Genomic DNA, 16,939 nt, shown 5'->3' with positions numbered 1-16,939 from the left:
AGGGGCGGGAGCGGCGGCGGCGGCTCGCCAGCGCCCTCTAGCGGACGCCCGCTCCGTTTCTGCTAGCGAGCGACAGACAATATGGCGCCTGGTGTAGATTTAGCTTTTGGACCTGTCGTTGTCTAATATACCTGCGATACCGGCAGGATGAACGCCTGTGCTCAATATTTACGGTACGTACACACCACTGGCGGCTCCCCGGGGCTTTTACGCGCGAGGTTTGCCCGCCCGGGTGGGAAGTATCCCGGCACCATCGAGCTAGGCGGTCGACTGACCTGGTGGCTAACTAGCATGCTAGGGTACCCACCGGACGGTATTGAAACGTGAGCGGAGCCAGCCAGCTAGCCCGTTAGCCCGCTAGCTTAACAACCCGTAAGGTTGATGCGACGAATTCGTTTTCCAGTAACCAGTCCACGCATTCACGCAGAAAGGAGCTCTGATTTCAGGAGACACCCGGCTAATAGTCTAATCTGGTATTTATCTCCCCTACATGCAGCACAGCTCGCTAGCCCGGCTAGCTGGGATGGCTAACGGCGTTAGCTAACGTTAGCAAACAAACAAACGGCAACGGTGTCTTTACCGCACCGGCGAGCCGCGGCCACGCATCGTTATATATCTGGCATCGCAGTAATAACAGGATATTAGTGGCTTTTGTGAATATAATCAGCCCGTGTGTGTATATTCATTGACATTGGCTCTGTCGGGGTAGCTATAGTTGGGCTAGCTACAGCTGTGGTAGCGCACCTAGTCGCTCACCTGGCTGCTCAGTGCGTTCGCTACTGTCTTTAATTTACTCGCTTTGGGTTACTTCATGTAACGGTGTGTGTTGTTGCGTTGCGGAATAAATATGAGCAGGCTGGCACGTTTCCAGCTAAATTCATTCAAGTTTAATTTATGACCATTTTGCCAGGGTGTCCACATCTCGCCTCCTCAGTTTCATTTGTGTCTGCGTGCTGTAACGCGGCTGCTTATTGTCTGCGTGCTGTAACGCGGCTGCTTATTGTGTCTGCGTGCTGTAACGCGACTGCTTATTGTGTCTGCGTGCTGTAACGCGGCTGCTTATTGTGCCTGCGTGCTGTAACGCGGCTGCTGACTGTGTCTGCGTGCTGTCTGCGTGCTGTAACGTGGCTGCTTATTGTCTGTGTGCTGTAACGCGGCTGCTTATTGTGTCTGCGTGCTGTAACGCGGCTGCTTATTGTGTCTGCGTGCTGTAACGCGGCTGCTTATTGTGTCTGCGTGCTGTAACGCGGCTGCTTATTGTGTCTGCGTGCTGTAACGCGGCTGCTTATTGTGTCTGCGTGCTGTAACGCGGCTGCTTATTGTGTCTGCGTGCTGTAACGCGGCTGCTTATTGTGTCTGCGTGCTGTAACGCGGCTGCTTATTGTGTCTGCGTGCTGTAACGCGGCTGATTATTGTGTCTGCGTGCTGTAACGCGGCTGATTATTGTGTCTGCGTGCTGTAACGCGGCTGCTGACTGAGTCTGCGTGCTGTAACTCAACGGCTGACTGAGTCTGCGTGCTGTAACGCAACGGCTGACTGAGTCTGCGTGCTGTAACGCAACGGCTGACTGAGTCTGCGTGCTGTAACGCAACGGCTGACTGAGTCTGCGTGCTGTAACGCAACGGCTGACTGGGCCTGCGTGCTGTAACGCAACGGCTGACTGGGCCTGCGTGCTGTAACGCAACGGCTGACTGGGCCTGCGTGCTGTAACGCAACGGCTGACTGGGCCTGCGTGCTGTAACGCAGCGGCTGCTGACTGGGCCTGCGTGCTGTAACGCAGCGGCTGCTGACTGGGCCTGCGTGCTGTAACGCAGCGGCTGCTGACTGGGCCTGCGTGCTGTAACGCGGCTGCTTATTGTGTCGGCGTGCTGTAACGCGGCTGCTTATTGTGTCGGCGTGCTGTAACGCGGCTTCTGACTGGGCCTGCGTGCTGTAACGCGGCTGCTGACTGGGCCTGCGTGCTGTAACGCGGCTGCTGACTGGGCCTGCGTGCTGTAGTAAGTTAGATCATATGAACTATCTTCAGTTCATTGATGCCGAATTTAGTTGCTTGCTGTCTAGCCAAACGCGATATGTATACACATGATGAGTTATTCTTGGTGGTAGTGAACCATTACCCGTCTGCCTTGAGAGCTGGTTAGCAGTGATCTGTTTAATTAGTGATGGTAATCAAAATGGATATAGCTACCGTTCCTCCTGATCATGAAAGCCTAGCTAGCTGTTTAGAGTAAGCTAGAGACGAATATCTAACATGGTGGTGGCTAAGCATTTACTATTCTAACCTTGAGGTTAACCACCACAATGCCCAGGCAGTCAGTAAGCTGGATGAGGGAATGTGAATTAAACCTGCTTTTGAATAGCTATTGTTATGCCACCAAAAATGGTTAATGCGAATAATTTATTTCATACCCACAAATAATAATCACAGGTAATTATTGTGGGTTACCGGTGTATACAAACCCTCATGGGAATAGATTGAATTAGAAGCTGTCAGAATGTCAACCCTCCTTGAGTTCTAAAGACGTGTGTCCATCCATGCAAAATGCTGGTGCTCATATTGCTGCGGATAGCTGTAGAACCATAAAAATGCTATGGAAATTTACACAGTAGGCTATTTTAAATGACAGACATTTGTTTTACATATCCTGATAAACCTTGAAATATGTTTAACTTTGCACCTGCATCTGTTAGCATATCATTTGGCTGTACAATGAAGCTGCCATAGATGCTATTTTAGTTTTGTTATGGTTTTCTATTACATATTGCTCTAAAATATAACAAATTGTTCTCGGTATGCATGAGACATTAAAATTATTATTTGAGGTTATTAAATATGGTTGAAGAGAATGTGCCTTGGATTGTATGTTTTTATCCAGAAATTATGAACTTGCCATTAACAAGCAAATTTCTTTATATTTAGTGCACGTTGGACCTTATGCAAGAGCCTTTCTAATGAATGGGCCACAGTCTCTTGTTTTCTCAAATATAGAATTTTATATTGTATGTAACCAAAATTTATAAAGGGTCCAGACCTGTTAAGTACAAGTTAAGGTTGACCTTTATACGACTTGGTCTTCAGTAGTAGTTTGTGGTGTTTGTATTGACGGTCACTGTTCAGGGGAGTGTTTCTCCAGTGCAGTCTTTGGTCTTCAGTAGTAGTTTGAGGTGGAGCGTTTCTCCAGTGCAGTCCTTGGTCTTCAGTAGTAGTTTGAGGTGGAGCGTTTCTCCAGTGCAGTCCTTGGTCTTCAGTAGTAGTTTGAGGTGGAGCGTTTCTCCAGTGCAGTCCTTGGTCTTCAGTAGTAGTTTGAGGTGGAGCGTTTCTCCAGTGCAGTCCTTGGTCTTCAGTAGTAGTTTGAGGTGGAGCGTTTCTCCAGTGCAGTCCTTGGTCTTCAGTAGTAGTTTGAGGTGGAGCGTTTCTCCAGTGCAGCACCACCCGCCACTTCTCCATGTTCTTGTCCTCCTTTGTTGTTGTCTTGGACCACCTGGCCTTTGTGAGGCCCCTTTGTGAGTTCTTCATATCCATAATCTGTGTAACTTTTTTTGTAACTGTGACTATTCTGATTTTAGCTGTGAGCGGTGTTACCTTTGCTTTCAGATCTCGGTTCCTCTTCTGATAGTATAAGTGTGCATTATTTGTTTCATAAATGGGGAAGCATTCAGTTTTATTGTTTATTCTACTTGTCTCACACAATTTCTTTAAACAACATTTAGTCCTGACCTCGCACTGTTGTTGGGAAGCATGATAGCCATACTGATATTATTCATAACAGCACGATTTTTCATGACAAAATTGTATCACCGTGTTTATGTATTGCTAAGTAACAGCTAGCTTTATGCACCAAACCCTTAGCCTAGTAGTTTTGAGCAAATAGAAAATGTGAAGTGTGGAAAAGTAGATGACTATTCTAAGAACATTTGGGTCTGGAGTATTTGGCCAGACAGACACAATGTTCCGTATGTGCCTTTACCTTGTAATTGTTTGACGTCTGCTGTTATGGTAGAATGATAAAACACTAAGGCCACTGCTCGAAGTGATTGGTGTTACCAGATGACTGTCGCACAGTTGTATGAACTGACTTGACGACAAAAGTATGAGACATTAAGTAAGAATGTGACGATGATCTTGCCTGTGGCCCGTGTGGTTGTCTGGTGTTTACTGTCCCATATTTGCATATGCTAATACAGTATGAATATGTAATATCTTCATCGTTCTGCTTTTTCCTCTCTTGGAGCAGGCAGGCGGAGACACTGAAGGCTGATATGACAGGTTTGTATCTTTTAACATGGCTCTGGTTTACTGCACAACTTCACAATTGAGGACACAAGACCTTGATTAATTTGGAAAGTTCATTTCACTGTATATGTATGAAGACTGTAGCTGATTGTACTGTGTTTTTGTAGGAGTCAGGTCTGTTATGCGAAACACATGGTTTGCGTTTCTCACTTCAGTTTTAAGCAAAAGTTGTGGATGTGATTAAGCTTTAGTTCTTTGGCCGTTCTGCAGATTCTAAGCTCGGTGCTGCAGAGGTCTGGACATCACGACAGGCTCTTCAGGACCTGTATCAGCAAATGCTGGTGACGGACCTGGAGTACGCTTTGGACAAGAAAGTTGAACAAGACCTGTAAGGAGAAAACACATCAGACGCAGCTCATTTAGGGCAGACTGCCCGAGCTTCAATTAGCGTTCACTTCACGCTGACATCACAGCAGTGCACCCGAATACATGGAGGCACGTCTTGGATGTTTTAACATTGATGTGGGAGAAACCCCCAATATATTCCAACCCTTTTCTTTTTCAGCTGGAACCATGCATTTAAAAATCAGATAACAACACTACAGAGCCAGGCCAAGAACAGGGCCAACCCCAACCGCAGTGAGGTCCAAGCCAACCTCTCCCTGTTCCTGGAAGCAGCCAGTGGCTTCTACACTCAGGTGAGGTGTCCAGTTTACAGACGCCTAAACGCTACACAGTCAGCTAGTTGCATTTCTGTTTCGGTGTAAAACAGTTTAGGAATGAAACTGCTTCTCTGTCAAAATACATGTTTGTCTTTCTCCCTTTTGCTGTCTTACACAAACACTCTCTCTCTCTCTCTCTCTCTCTCACTCTCACTCAGTTACTGCAAGAGCTGTGCACCGTGTTCAACGTGGACCTGCCTTGTCGTGTGAAGTCATCTCAGCTTGGCATCATCAGCAATAAACAGAGTAGCAGCACCAGCGCCATCGTGAAGCCTCAGCCGAGCTCCTGTTCCTACATCTGCCAGCACTGTCTGGTCCACCTGGGGGACATTGGTGAGTCTTCATGCCACGTGCATCACGAACAGGCCTGCTAGGCAGCCGCACGGCGAGGGAAGGAGTCCTGTGGCAGTAGACTTCAAAGTCAGTCATGGTCTTTAAAGTCGCCGTCGTCCAGTTTGACTGACGTTTCAGGGTGGCGTAAAATTTATGTGTGAATGCTTGGTTGTTGTTGTTGTTGTTTTGCACCGACAGGTTTGTTTATTTGTGTGTTTGTTTTCTTCTCATGTGAAGCACGTTATCGTAACCAGACCAGCCAAGCGGAGTCATATTACAGGCACGCAGCTCAACTCGTCCCATCGAACGGTTGGTCACTCTTAAAGCACAGGCACCTCACCTCCTCTCCTCACTTCACCACCTCACCTCCTCTCCTCACTTCACCACCTCACCTCCTCTCCTCACTTCACCACCTCACCTCCTCTCCTCACTTCACCACCTCACCTCCTCTCCTCACTTCACCACCTCACCTTCTCTCCTCACTTCACCACCTCACCTCCTCTCCTCACTTCACCACCTCACCTTCTCTCCTCACTTCACCACCTCACCTTCTCTCCTCACTTCACCACCTCACCTTCTCTCCTCACTTCACCACCTCACCTCCTCTCCTCACTTCACCACCTCACCTCCTCTCCTCACTTCACCACCTCACCTCCTCTCCTCACTTCACCACCTCACCTCCTCTCCTCACTTCACCACCTCACCTCCTCTCCTAACCTATTCACCTCCTCTCCTCACCCTCTCACCTCCACACCTCCAGTGTCCATCAGACAGTGCTGTCAGCACACCGCGATCACACCCGCCCTCCGATTCTATTTTGACAGCGTCTGCAGCAGGTCTTGCTTTAAAAGTCTTTAAAAGGTGTGTAAGAAGGGTGGTGGGTTGTGTTGTGCCTCTCAGGTCAACCCTACAACCAGCTGGCTATCCTGGCCTCCTCCAAAGGAGATCACCTTACCACGATCTTCTACTACTGCAGAAGCATCGCCGTCAAGTTTCCCTTCCCCGCAGCCTCCACTAATCTACAGAAGGCTCTCTCCAAGGCCCTTGAGAGGTACACAGTTTCCTACGCTAAACTGGATTTAACAGCTTATTTAACAATTTAGTCATTGATCTTCCTACAACTGTCAAATTAAGTAAAAGGGCATATTATTAACCAAATGTTGTTTTTATTGTGTGATGATTCTGCAAATATTGGTCTTGTGTGCTGTGGTGAGTTGTGTGTGTGTTTTATTAATTTAATTTTAAACAAACAAAAACATTGTTCTGACATTGAGCCTCTTCTGACCTGCAGCCGTGACGAGGTCAAAACGAAATGGAGCGTGTCAGATTTCATTAAGGCTTTCATCAAGTTCCACGGCCATGTTTACCTCAGCAAAAGCCTGGAGAAGCTGAGTGCCCTGCGTGGGAGGCTGGAGGAACAGTTCCAGGTACCCCCACACTGCCCCACACCGCCCCGCACCGCCCCACACTGCCCCACACTGCCCCACACTGCCCCACACTGCCCCACACCGCCCCACACCGCCCCACACCGCCCCACACCGCCCCACACTGCCCCACACTGCCCCACACTGCCCCACACTGCCCCACACCGCCCCACACCGCCCCACACTGCCCCACACTGCCCCACACCGCCCCACACCGCCCCACACTGCCCCACACCGCCCCACACTGGCCCACACTGCCCCACACTGCCCCACACCGCCCCACACTGGCCCACACCGCCCCACACTGCCCCACACCGCCCCACACTGCCCCACACCGCCCCACACCGCCCCACACCGCTGCACCTATGCAGGACATGCTCTAAACAAAGACCTGCTTTAAATAGAACAGGGACATGCAATCTCTAGCCCAGTGGCAAAATGGTCTGTACATACTTTGCTAAGACGGTGATTTATGGTAGAAAACTGTTTGCATGTGGATTTTCATAGTTATTTCTGGCGCTTGGACCACCACGCAGACTACAGTGCTGGGCCAGTGGCCCAGATGCTTGCCTGGTCTGCTGACAGAAGACCACCAAACTCAGTTTGTTTTTTCTCGACTTTGTCCTACAGAGGCTGGTTCTGCAGAAAGCCTTCAGCTCTCAGCAGCTGGTCCACATCACAGTCATCAACCTGTTTGAGCTCCACCACCTTCGGGATTTCAGCAACGACCCTGACTGCCAGAGCTTCAGCGCTGACGAGCAACTCAGCTGGCTACAGCTCCTGGGCCTCTTCAGTATGTCTCGCTGGCGTTCCTCGGGCGTTCCTTGCGCGTTCCTCATGCGTTCTCCGTTAAATTAAAAGTCTGCATGTAAAAACATGATCAGTAACAACTTCGACCAGATTTTGAATTGGGCTGCATTGATGAGTTGACTGTTTGCAATATCAGTTGGAAAAATATTTCAAGAGATTTTACGTATTGTTTGAAAGACACAATGCCCTTTAAGAGAATTTAGTGTTTTGGCATTACGGTTTGACTTCTGTTCATTTAGCGTCGTTCATTAAAAGACTCGTTTGGTTTGGAGGGTAGGCGCTCGTCTGAAAAGGGAAAAACTTGCGCAGCAGTTGATTAACAGTGAACTCGATGATTTAAAACAATAGTAACAAAGGAACAAAAGAGGTTTAACAGAGTTTTCTGATGTTCCGCCTCTGAACAAGATTGCAACTCTTGAGGGATCTGCGACTCACTCAATGCTAAGTTGACTAGCGATAGTAGCAGAATGTTAAATTAGGGGTAATAGCTTTAGCATTGCTTTGTTACAGTCGGTCTTTGGGATTGATGAAAGTACAAACTAAACATACCTTTAAAGAACAGGCTTCTAAAACCTTCAAGCACGTTTGTGCCTGTGCTGTAACGCGTGTGTTTGTGTGTGTGCAGTGTCCTTCCTGGGTGGGATGTGTAGCCGAGCCTTACTGAATAAGAACCAAGAGGAGACCAGGGGAGAATGTCCCCTGCCTGCCATCAAAGTGTCCCTGGACTGGCTGCGTCTACGACCTGGGGTCTTCACCGAGAGCGCTGTCGACCAGAGACAGTAGTAAGACCTCCTTCCTCTCTGTTCAGTCCCAGTTAGAGGTGGATTAATGCTTTGTGATGTGCTAATGGGGACACGTTCTGTCTGAATGGTGTTTTGCCATTCTGATATGCTGATTAAGGCCTTGTATCTCCCCACAGTATTTGGCCATGGCTGGTGTCTGTTCTTAACAGCTTCCAGCCGAAGGAGGAAGACGTGTCCAGTCCATCAGGTAATGTCTCTGTCCCCTGAAATGTCCTTAACGGCTTCTCTTCGCTCTGTGTACTGGCAACAGCAGTACGTGTTTTTGAGACGTTCTGCTTGTGTTCCAGTGACTGCTCCGCTCCCGGAAGAGTTTGAACTCCAGGGCTTCTTGGCACTCCGGCCGGCTTTAAGGTAGCGTTACGCATCCGCGTGGCACGGTGGCACATTTCAGGCTGGAGCTGGGTGGGGGGGGGCATCGGGGGGCGCTCTTCTCTTACCTGAACTCCGCTTAATTATGCAGGTTGCTGGACTTCTCCAAGGGTCACCAGGGCATTGCCATTGGCAAGGAAAGCCTCACGGTCCACGCCCGACACCAGAGGCTGATCAGCTTGGGAAAGTGGGTGGCCGACAACCAGCCCGGGTGAGACTAGAATTAACATTTCATTTTTTTTTTTTCATTTTACTGTGCTTTTGATGCATTTATTTGTTTATTTATTTTATTTTATTTATTTATTTATTCTCGTTACCGCTCTCTTTTCATCGGTTCCGTTCATCTGCTCATGCGTTTCTGTCCCGCGTCTCTGTCCCGTAGACTCGTGCAGTGCCGTTTCAGCGACGGCCTTGTCCTCTTCCTCACCGACATCCCCGAGCTGGTGGTGGAGGAGCCGCAGGAGAAGGACCCCGCCGTGCTGCAGGAGTCGTCCAACGGCGAGCAGACCCCCCACGACGGCTCGCTGGGCCTCAAGTCCGTGCTGTCGGCAGGGAAGAGTCAGAACAGCGGCGTGGACCCGGGCGAGAGGCCTGTGGTCACCTTCAAGGAGAACATCAAACCCCGCGAGCAGAGCCGCGAGCACGCGCGTGGCCAGCCTCCGCGGGACGGCGGGAAGGAGCGGGCCGGCTTCGGCAAAGGCACCGGCGCGCCCGGGAAAAACGAGCCCAAGAAGGAAGGCAAGAGGAAGAGCGAGACGAAGAAGAACAGCCACGAGAAAGCGCCAGACGCCGGCAAACAGGTGAGAACACTCGCGCGTGCAAGAACTCAACCGGCCCCCCGAGAAGCATGTGGATCCTTGAATAATGGGCTCAGTTTTAATCGCTCTATCGGGTTTTCTGGGAAGGTGAAGACTCAGTCTGAAATGAGGAAGACTCCAGTGTCCGAAGCGAGGAAAACGCCCGTCACCCAGACTCAGACGACCTGTTCGTCACAGTTCATCCCCATCCATCATCCAGGAGCCTTCCCGCCCCTTCCCAGCAGGCCAGGTACACACACACACACCTGTCTGCTGTCTGTAAGCACTGCAGTCATGTACGCTCACATCAAATATGTAGGTGATATGTACAGTGAAGCATGTCTTAATAAATACATCTGATTATTATCGAAGTGTGATATTATATAAAGTTTACTCTTATAAAAAATGTTCTTTCCGTGAGCATGTGCGTAGTATCCATCCACCGTCCAGGGTGTCCTGCCTTTGTAGGTCACCTTTGTAGGACACTCACTGTACAGGACATCTCTGTTCCGTCTGCCGCAGGGTTTCCTCCACCAGCGTACGTGATCCCGCCCCCTGTAGCGTTCTCCATGAACCCCGGCTTCACCTTCCCCGCGGGCGTGTCCGTCCCCACCCCCTTCCTGCAGCCCCCCTCCCACGCCCAGCCTGCCAATCAGGTGCAGTCGGGGAAGCCCTCGCACATCCCTTACAGCCAGCAGAGGCCTTCTGGCCCAGGGGCCCTCGGCCAGGGCCCGCCCCCAGCCACGCCCCAAGCTCCGCCCCAGCAGACCCAGCCGCCGCCCACGCAGACCTCCAAACAAAACCTGCAGCAGACCGTGCAGTTGCAGGTGCAGCAGTCTCCCACCAAGCAGAGCTCTCAGCTGGGCAAGAGCCCCCCGCACCTCCCCGGCCTGCCACAGGTTGGTCTGCCTCCGCAATGATACGTTTATGAAGGTTGCGCTGCAGTAATGATGGGCGATCTTTGTCGTACGTCATTCATACGACTTTTTCGTACCGTCTTTGTGACCGTGCCGTCTTTTTCGTTTTCTCCCTCAGACCTACATGCCCGTATCCGAGCCGTCCGGACAGATGTGGAGCCATCATCAGGCCCCGCCCTCGATACCCAAGATGCCCATGCCCAAGCAGTCCTTCTTCATGTCTGGCCCAGACCACATGAAGCTCTTTGACCACTCGATGCCCACTGCCGTGTCCGTGCAGGCGCCGCAGGCCGCCATGGACAAGAAACTCAATTTCCCAGAGGTCAAAATGCAGGATTTCTACTGGGAGGCGCCGTACCGCATGGGTGAGGGTCGCGGGGGCGTCGGCGAGAGGATGAGCAAACACCAGTCCGGGGTCTTCTGTCCTGACCAGGACTCCACGCCCAGGGGCCCAGCCTATGAGGTACATTACTGTTTACTGTAAATTAGCATCAGTATTTAGGACCGTTTATAGGAGCGTGTTGTGCGGAGGCAGACACCGCGGTCAGACCCGATGCATGGTACGAGTGTGAACAGCCCACCACAGGACTAGCTCTGAGGGGGCAGCTGGATGAGAAGTTGGGTGCTAGGCCAGCAGGGGGCAGCAGGGGATATGCTCGCCTTCCAGCTTTTCTTTTCTCCTTTTCTGATCTGTCTTCTGCGAGGGGGACGGAGGCCCGTGCTGCAGCTCTGTTATTGTTAACTGGGTCACGGTGAAGGGTCGCCTTTCGTTGTGTAGTTAGGACTGCGCAGTTACCCCGTTAACTACATTCTGCGTAAGCAAGAAAGGTCTCGAGGGTCGGGGGCAAGGGTGAGCGTCTTGAAGGGGGGTGGCGAGGGTCTGGGTTTCGTGGGGGGGGGGGGGGGGGGGGTGGGGGGGTGAGCGTCTGGGGAGAGTGTGTGGGGCGAGTGGCAGCACTTCTCTTTTGGTTGGGCTTTTCCTTAGGCTTTCTCCTTTCTTACAGGGCTGTTTTTTCTCTCTCTCCTCCCTCCTTCCTTCCCTTTCTGCTTCGTTTCCCACTAGGACAACAAGGGCTCTCCTCTTCTTCCTCCAGACCTGTTAAAAACTCTGGCGGACTTTGAGGAGGAGGAGGAGCGAGGGTTTTCTAGGTCTCATGATTGCTACCAGGCCTTGGCCGGCCCTCTTAACTCTGCTTCTGGAAGGAACCTGTTTGTATGTAGCTTTCCCTCCCATCACATCAGGCAGGGGTTGCCAGAGCTTCTGAACTTCCTCTCCTGTGACTTACTGTTTTTCACACTCGCCTGCTGCAGTGAAATAGGCAGATTAGCTCGGAGGGCAGTAGTGGAGATACTGGATGGGTCCAGGCTCGGCAGGATGTACTGGGATCTTGGCCTTAAAATCCACTTCACTGCTCATCATTCTGAATTCTGAACCCCAGTTCAGTGTTTAGCTAGACGCGATTTGATGGCAGTTGAATTATTTAACCATGTAAACACAAACCAGTTAACAAGCAAATTAATAATCTTTTTTAAAAGGTTCAGGTGAGGTTCAGCTAAAGGTGAGGTTCAGCTAATGTGGAGTTAAAGATCACGCAGTGTGGTCAGTGCCTCACAGCCTGTGTGGTTTCCTGTTTTGCAGTTATCGAGCCAGTCTAGGCTGGACAGTGAGGCAGTGGGCCAACCTTCTCTGCACCATCGCTCTGTCTTCTCTGTACAGGTTAGTGTGTCACTCACACCAGCACAATGATGTTTCTGCCACCAGGTGGCAGCATTGTTCACAGAAATGGCCTGTGAAGCATGGCTTTAATTGCAATGCCTGGTCTAAACTTGTTTCATGCTCACCAGTGAAGTTACGTTTGTTGATTGGTCACAGCATTAATAATGGAAAACAGGAGGTGTGCAGTCCAAACCAAGTTTGTCCAAAATCAGTGACTGTGATTAACAACACTTACTGCTTGTAGACTAACTTCATTTAACTGTAGGCTTAACATGTAGTGTGTAGTTCATTAACATTGACATAGAGATGTGCATATATTTAACTTAAAAAAAGATAATGATGAAAGTCTAATTGCAGGAAGGCAGCACATTTTCTTTATAAAGTTTTTTAGTGTTGCCAGCACAGAGAGTGACTGCCATGACTTTGCAGGAGAGCTCCTACCAAAACAGCATCTTCAGTGAGGCCTACGGCAAAAACATGGCACCCGCAGCTAAGCCAGATGTTCCCATGATGCACCAGGAGCCTTCACTCTACTCCCTGTTTGAAGGCACTCCGTGGTCGCCCTCACTCCCAGCCACCTCAGGTTGGTGTGGTGCCTGCGTCAATCCCAGCATGCCCCGAGAGCTCTACCATCACCGAGCTCATTACATCATGGGTGTGTGCATGCATGTTTTGGGATAACCAACTCACACTCGTAGTCAGTTTATTCTCCTTTTTTTTTGGGTTTGTTTGTTTTCTTGGCAGACCACTCGACCCCAGCCAGCCAATCACCTCACTCGTCCAATCCGAGTAGTCTGCCGTCATCTCCGCCCACCCACAGCCACGGTGCTCTGCCTTTCTCCAACTTTGGGCCAATCGGCACGCCCGACAGCCGCGAGCGGCGAGCGCCTGACCGCTGGAAGCCCGAGAAGACCGGTACACGACCCCTATACACGTGGACCTCCACATCTAGTTCCTCAGCAATTCCAGACTTGAAGCCAGGACACATTTTTCTCCTCTTTCCCTGCAGGTGTGAGTGGCTTTGGGTTAGACTACCTGCCCGCAGGCCCCGCCTCCTCTGCTCCTGAGACGAGTAGCTGGAACCAGGGCCCCGCCCCCAGCAGCTGGGCAGTCCAGGACATACCTATGGAGGATGCCTCCAGCGTTCTCCTCGACAGCTTCAAGGTACCTGCTGTGAAGAACTTGAACCTTTTAACGCCATCACTGCTAGTGTGGAGAAATTAAAATGATTCTGAACATAAATCACACAGTCTGCAGAGAACTGCAGAAATAAGGTAGCCAGTAATAAGCAGTTTGATTTAGATTGTTGTATTCCCTGTAAGCAGTGACTTAGTTTCTGCGTCTGCGTGTGTCTGCGTGTGTCCTCAGTCGATCTGGTCCAGCTCCATGATGCCCCCAGGTCCGTCTGCGCTGGAACAGCTGCTCATGCAGCAGAAACAGAAGCAGCGTGGCCACAGGGCCATGAACCCACCGCACTGAGCGCCGGCCTCCACGCGCCCCGCGCTGTCTGAAAACCACGCCCATCAGGAGGAGGAGGTGCTCAACCACCAGCTCCAATCGGAAAAAAAAAAGTTTTCTTTTTTCCGGCATTACCTGCGTGTGGAGGCTGGAGTCAAGGGCCGACCTGGACCAACCGGCTCCAAACCGGCCAATCGCCTGACCAATGAGGGAGGTGCAGTCCTCTCCTCTGTCTCCCCCTCCGTCTCTCCCCCTCTCTCTCTCTCTCGCTCTGTCTCTCTCTGTGCGCCTGCATGGCCGGGGGGGGTGTGTGTGTGAGAACCAGCCACCCGTCGCACTCCTCAGAACGGGCCGGCTGCTGCCCTGTCCCTCACGGGGGAACTTCGGGGAGGTCTCCTCTCCCGATCGCCCCTCCCTGCTTCCCCAGGGAACCCAGGCGCTCCTGGGCGTGACTCTAGACTCTGTACTGGACCCTCTCAACCACCTGCACTTCACCACCCGGTGTGACCCACGCATAGCACGAGGGACGAGACGAGACGTGTGTGAAGGCTGTGTGTGAAGAAGGGAAAGATTTATGGAGGGGTTGAAGTGGCGTAGTGGGCAAATCAACAGAAAGACTGATGTTTCTGAAGTCTGGATGTATTTACTTGAAGGAGGGCTTTGGTGTAGCTGAGGGGAGTGGGGTAGGGTAATACCAGATAGTGGGCTCTGTATTTACTGCAGTTGGTGTTATGAGTGTACCCCTGTACACACCGCACACGGATCATAGGACGTAGTTTGCCACCGGTCATGGATAATAGTTTGTCTGTGATAATCTGGTCTGCTGATTTCTTGGAAGTGTTTTCGTTTGGTACGGGTGGGGTGGGACAAGCCACGTCGGCCTCTTCTAGTAGATGGAACTGCTATAAATCACACCACCAAATTATGGCTTACCAAGAACTATGCGGAGGTAGGCCTTAGACTATAGGTAATAGGGTGTAGTATCATTAGCTGCAATAGAGATTGCATTTAACAATACTGTATTTTGTGACTTGTTATGTAGCAGTTTTAGCTTTCTGAGATATTATTGGATTGATATGTTCAATAGTTTACTGCTAAACTGGGAGAACTTTATATATTGTATTCCTCCCCAGGCCTTCGCCCCGCCCTAGCCCCGCCCTAGCCCTGCCCTAGCCCCGCCCCTCTTGCCCAACATTTACTTGCATACTAGTTCTATTGGTTCATGTTGGTTCTGCCGTTTGGTAGTTTTAAGTGGCTTTACTAGCTCTCTGTGTGCCTGGTCAGTGTTTGTTCAGCTTTTTTCCTCCTCCTCTTTTCTTTTTGTTTTTTCTTTTGATAAGAAGAAATAAGATCTTCCCCCACCACCATGGCTGAAGCTGTCTCTGAGGTAGATGCTGGTGGACTGGGCCCAGCCTCTGCCCCTGCTGGTTTGGCAGCCCCTCTACTGTTCTCCCACGGCCTTATAGCCCTTATAGCCACTATCTGTTCCTGGATCAGAGAAAACTAGTTATAGCCACCCCACATACTTTACTGTACTCTTGTACCTAAAAGAGTGACCTGTTATTTCTTCAGCTATCACTGTCAAACAGTAGAAAAGCTTCTCGCGCTGTTCTTAGATGTAGGTACCGCTGCATTTAGCCGCTGACGTTTGTCCGGATAATCACCTGCCTGCCCGTCGGTGCATTTTGACGTAGATGTGCGCTGCTGTAGGCTCCCTTAGGTTAACGCTGGCTCTGAACAAAACCCTAGATGTGTGGGCAGGAGATTCTACCGACGTTCTCCGGGCCTTCCTGGGTTTCGGTTGTCTGGCTGGACTCTGCAGTCTGGGGAGGGAGGTGTTTCTGTTTGCTTTTGTTTTATTGTTATTATTATTATTATTATTTTTTAATTTATTTTTTGTTTTTTTCCCCCCTGTAAAATCAGATTTTTAAAATCTGAGATATGCAGCTCTGGGAACTGTTTAAGGGCACGGTTTTGTGGTGTCATTTCCTGCCTCTGTTTATTAGGGCCGGTTCTAGGCCAGAGGTCAGTGTTTGAGAAACTTTGAAGTTGACGAGTACGTTCAGTGAGTACGTTCAGTGAGTACGTTCAGTTTTCTCATGGCTGTACTGCAGACGTATCTTTGGATGGAAGGTTTGAGTGGCGGGTTCCAAGAAGAGGGAAGAACATATTTTTATTTTCATGTAGAGAACGTTTTATTGAAGACGACTGTAAATGATGTCTATTTGCTGTGTGATTGTGTTCCTTGTTGCATTTAAAAGTATTTAAAAAAAAAAACAAAAAAGATGTAAAAAGAGGCATAATAAAATAAGCTGAACTTAAGGGAAAAATTAGATAATAATGTAACAGAAGAACCAAGCCCAGCCCAGTAGGGGGAGTTGTGTGCTATATATTTTTGGCTGTTCCTTTTAATACTTATTCCTGGGTTTCATAAACAGCGTTCTGGTTTGGTTTTAGTGGAAACCTATCATTGTTGTATTTGGATGGGTCAAGAGATGCTATGTAATCTTGTCTGAATGTTCTCCTTTAGAAGCCCTGCTAATCACTGCATTTTCAGTGTGGAGACCTGTACCCCCCCCCCCCCCCCCCCCCCCTTTTTTTTTTTTTTGACTGTAGATGTGTCTCGCATTAGTGACATGTTTTACAAGTTACTGAGAACAACCTCTGCACCTCTGGGCAGTAATAACATTCCAATAAAGAAATTAAAGAAACTGACCGCTTGTTCGACCACGAGGAAGGCCAACCCTGAGCGAATGTGACCATGCCTCTTGTATGAGAATCCGTTTGGGAATTGTGCATGAAAAATACAGCTTTCGAAATTGCCTTGTGTGTTTAGGATGAAGGAGATATCCAGTGAAGTCTTTCAGAGGATTTGAGGGTTAGGTTGGGTGAAGATGTCTCCTTCTGCAATGGGCTTGGTTTATTGTTTTGTCTCAATGGACATTCAGAAATGCTGAAATCAGCCTTGCCTTTAATAAAGTCAACCATGTCCTCTAAAGTTGTCTTCCTCTTTTTTTACTAATGCAGTATTACTCTTACTCCCTTCTGTGACATGTTCGCTCACTCCCAAACACTAGGGTAGCCCCACACTGCCCTAATACTGATTCTGACACCTGAACTCAGACTATCGACTAAGTAGTGATCCCGTACCACTGTTCAAAATGTATATTAACCTTTTAACCTTGATCGAGCTGCCTGGGGGGATGACTGTATTCCGCACTGGGGTGAATGGTGACTAATCCCCCAGTGAGAATGCCAAGGGCTACGGTCAGGGTTCGTACGGTCATGAAAAATCTGGAAATTTCCAGGCCTGGATAAGTTTTGGAAGATAAAAATACTCAAATGTTTTGGAAAA

General features: G+C 49.8%; 1 protein-coding gene across 3 annotated transcripts; it reads left to right on the top strand.

Moving 5' to 3' along the window:
- Positions 1–25: 25 nt before the first annotated feature.
- Positions 26–15,901, top strand: smg7 (SMG7 nonsense mediated mRNA decay factor). 3 transcript variants are annotated; one of them, XM_076972308.1, is made up of 23 exons: positions 26–173; positions 4,236–4,267; positions 4,505–4,622; positions 4,800–4,932; positions 5,115–5,289; positions 5,527–5,598; positions 6,190–6,340; positions 6,581–6,716; positions 7,344–7,506; positions 8,149–8,305; positions 8,443–8,513; positions 8,614–8,677; positions 8,787–8,906; positions 9,078–9,495; positions 9,601–9,742; positions 10,015–10,391; positions 10,528–10,872; positions 11,473–11,622; positions 12,049–12,126; positions 12,556–12,709; positions 12,871–13,041; positions 13,136–13,290; positions 13,495–15,901. In XM_076972308.1, the coding sequence occupies exons 1-23, from the start codon at positions 148–150 to the stop codon at positions 13,603–13,605; spliced, it is 3,519 nt and encodes a 1,172-aa protein (XP_076828423.1). In that variant the 5' UTR covers positions 26–147; the 3' UTR covers positions 13,606–15,901. The 3 variants fall into 3 exon arrangements, with proteins under 3 accessions (XP_076828423.1, XP_076828425.1, XP_076828424.1); XM_076972309.1 differs by lacking the exon at positions 26–173 and adding an exon at positions 3,488–3,504; XM_076972310.1 differs by lacking the exon at positions 11,473–11,622.
- The last annotated feature ends 1,038 nt before the right edge of the window (positions 15,902–16,939 follow it).

The sequence above is a fragment of the Brachyhypopomus gauderio genome, chromosome 14 (genome assembly GCF_052324685.1).
Source record: "Brachyhypopomus gauderio isolate BG-103 chromosome 14, BGAUD_0.2, whole genome shotgun sequence".
In the NCBI taxonomy this organism is placed as follows: Eukaryota; Metazoa; Chordata; class Actinopteri; order Gymnotiformes; family Hypopomidae; genus Brachyhypopomus; species Brachyhypopomus gauderio.
Note: the sequence above shows the minus strand (reverse complement) of the source record. Positions and strands in the feature narration are given on the sequence as shown.

Coding starts and splice junctions, on each gene's coding strand:
- smg7 (XM_076972308.1), top strand. CDS start 148: ATGAACGCCTGTGCTCAATATTTACG. Junction 4,933..5,114: donor CCAGTGGCTTCTACACTCAG/GTGAGGTGTCCA, acceptor ACTCTCACTCAG/TTACTGCAAGAGCTGTGCAC. Junction 5,290..5,526: donor GGTCCACCTGGGGGACATTG/GTGAGTCTTCAT, acceptor TCTCATGTGAAG/CACGTTATCGTAACCAGACC.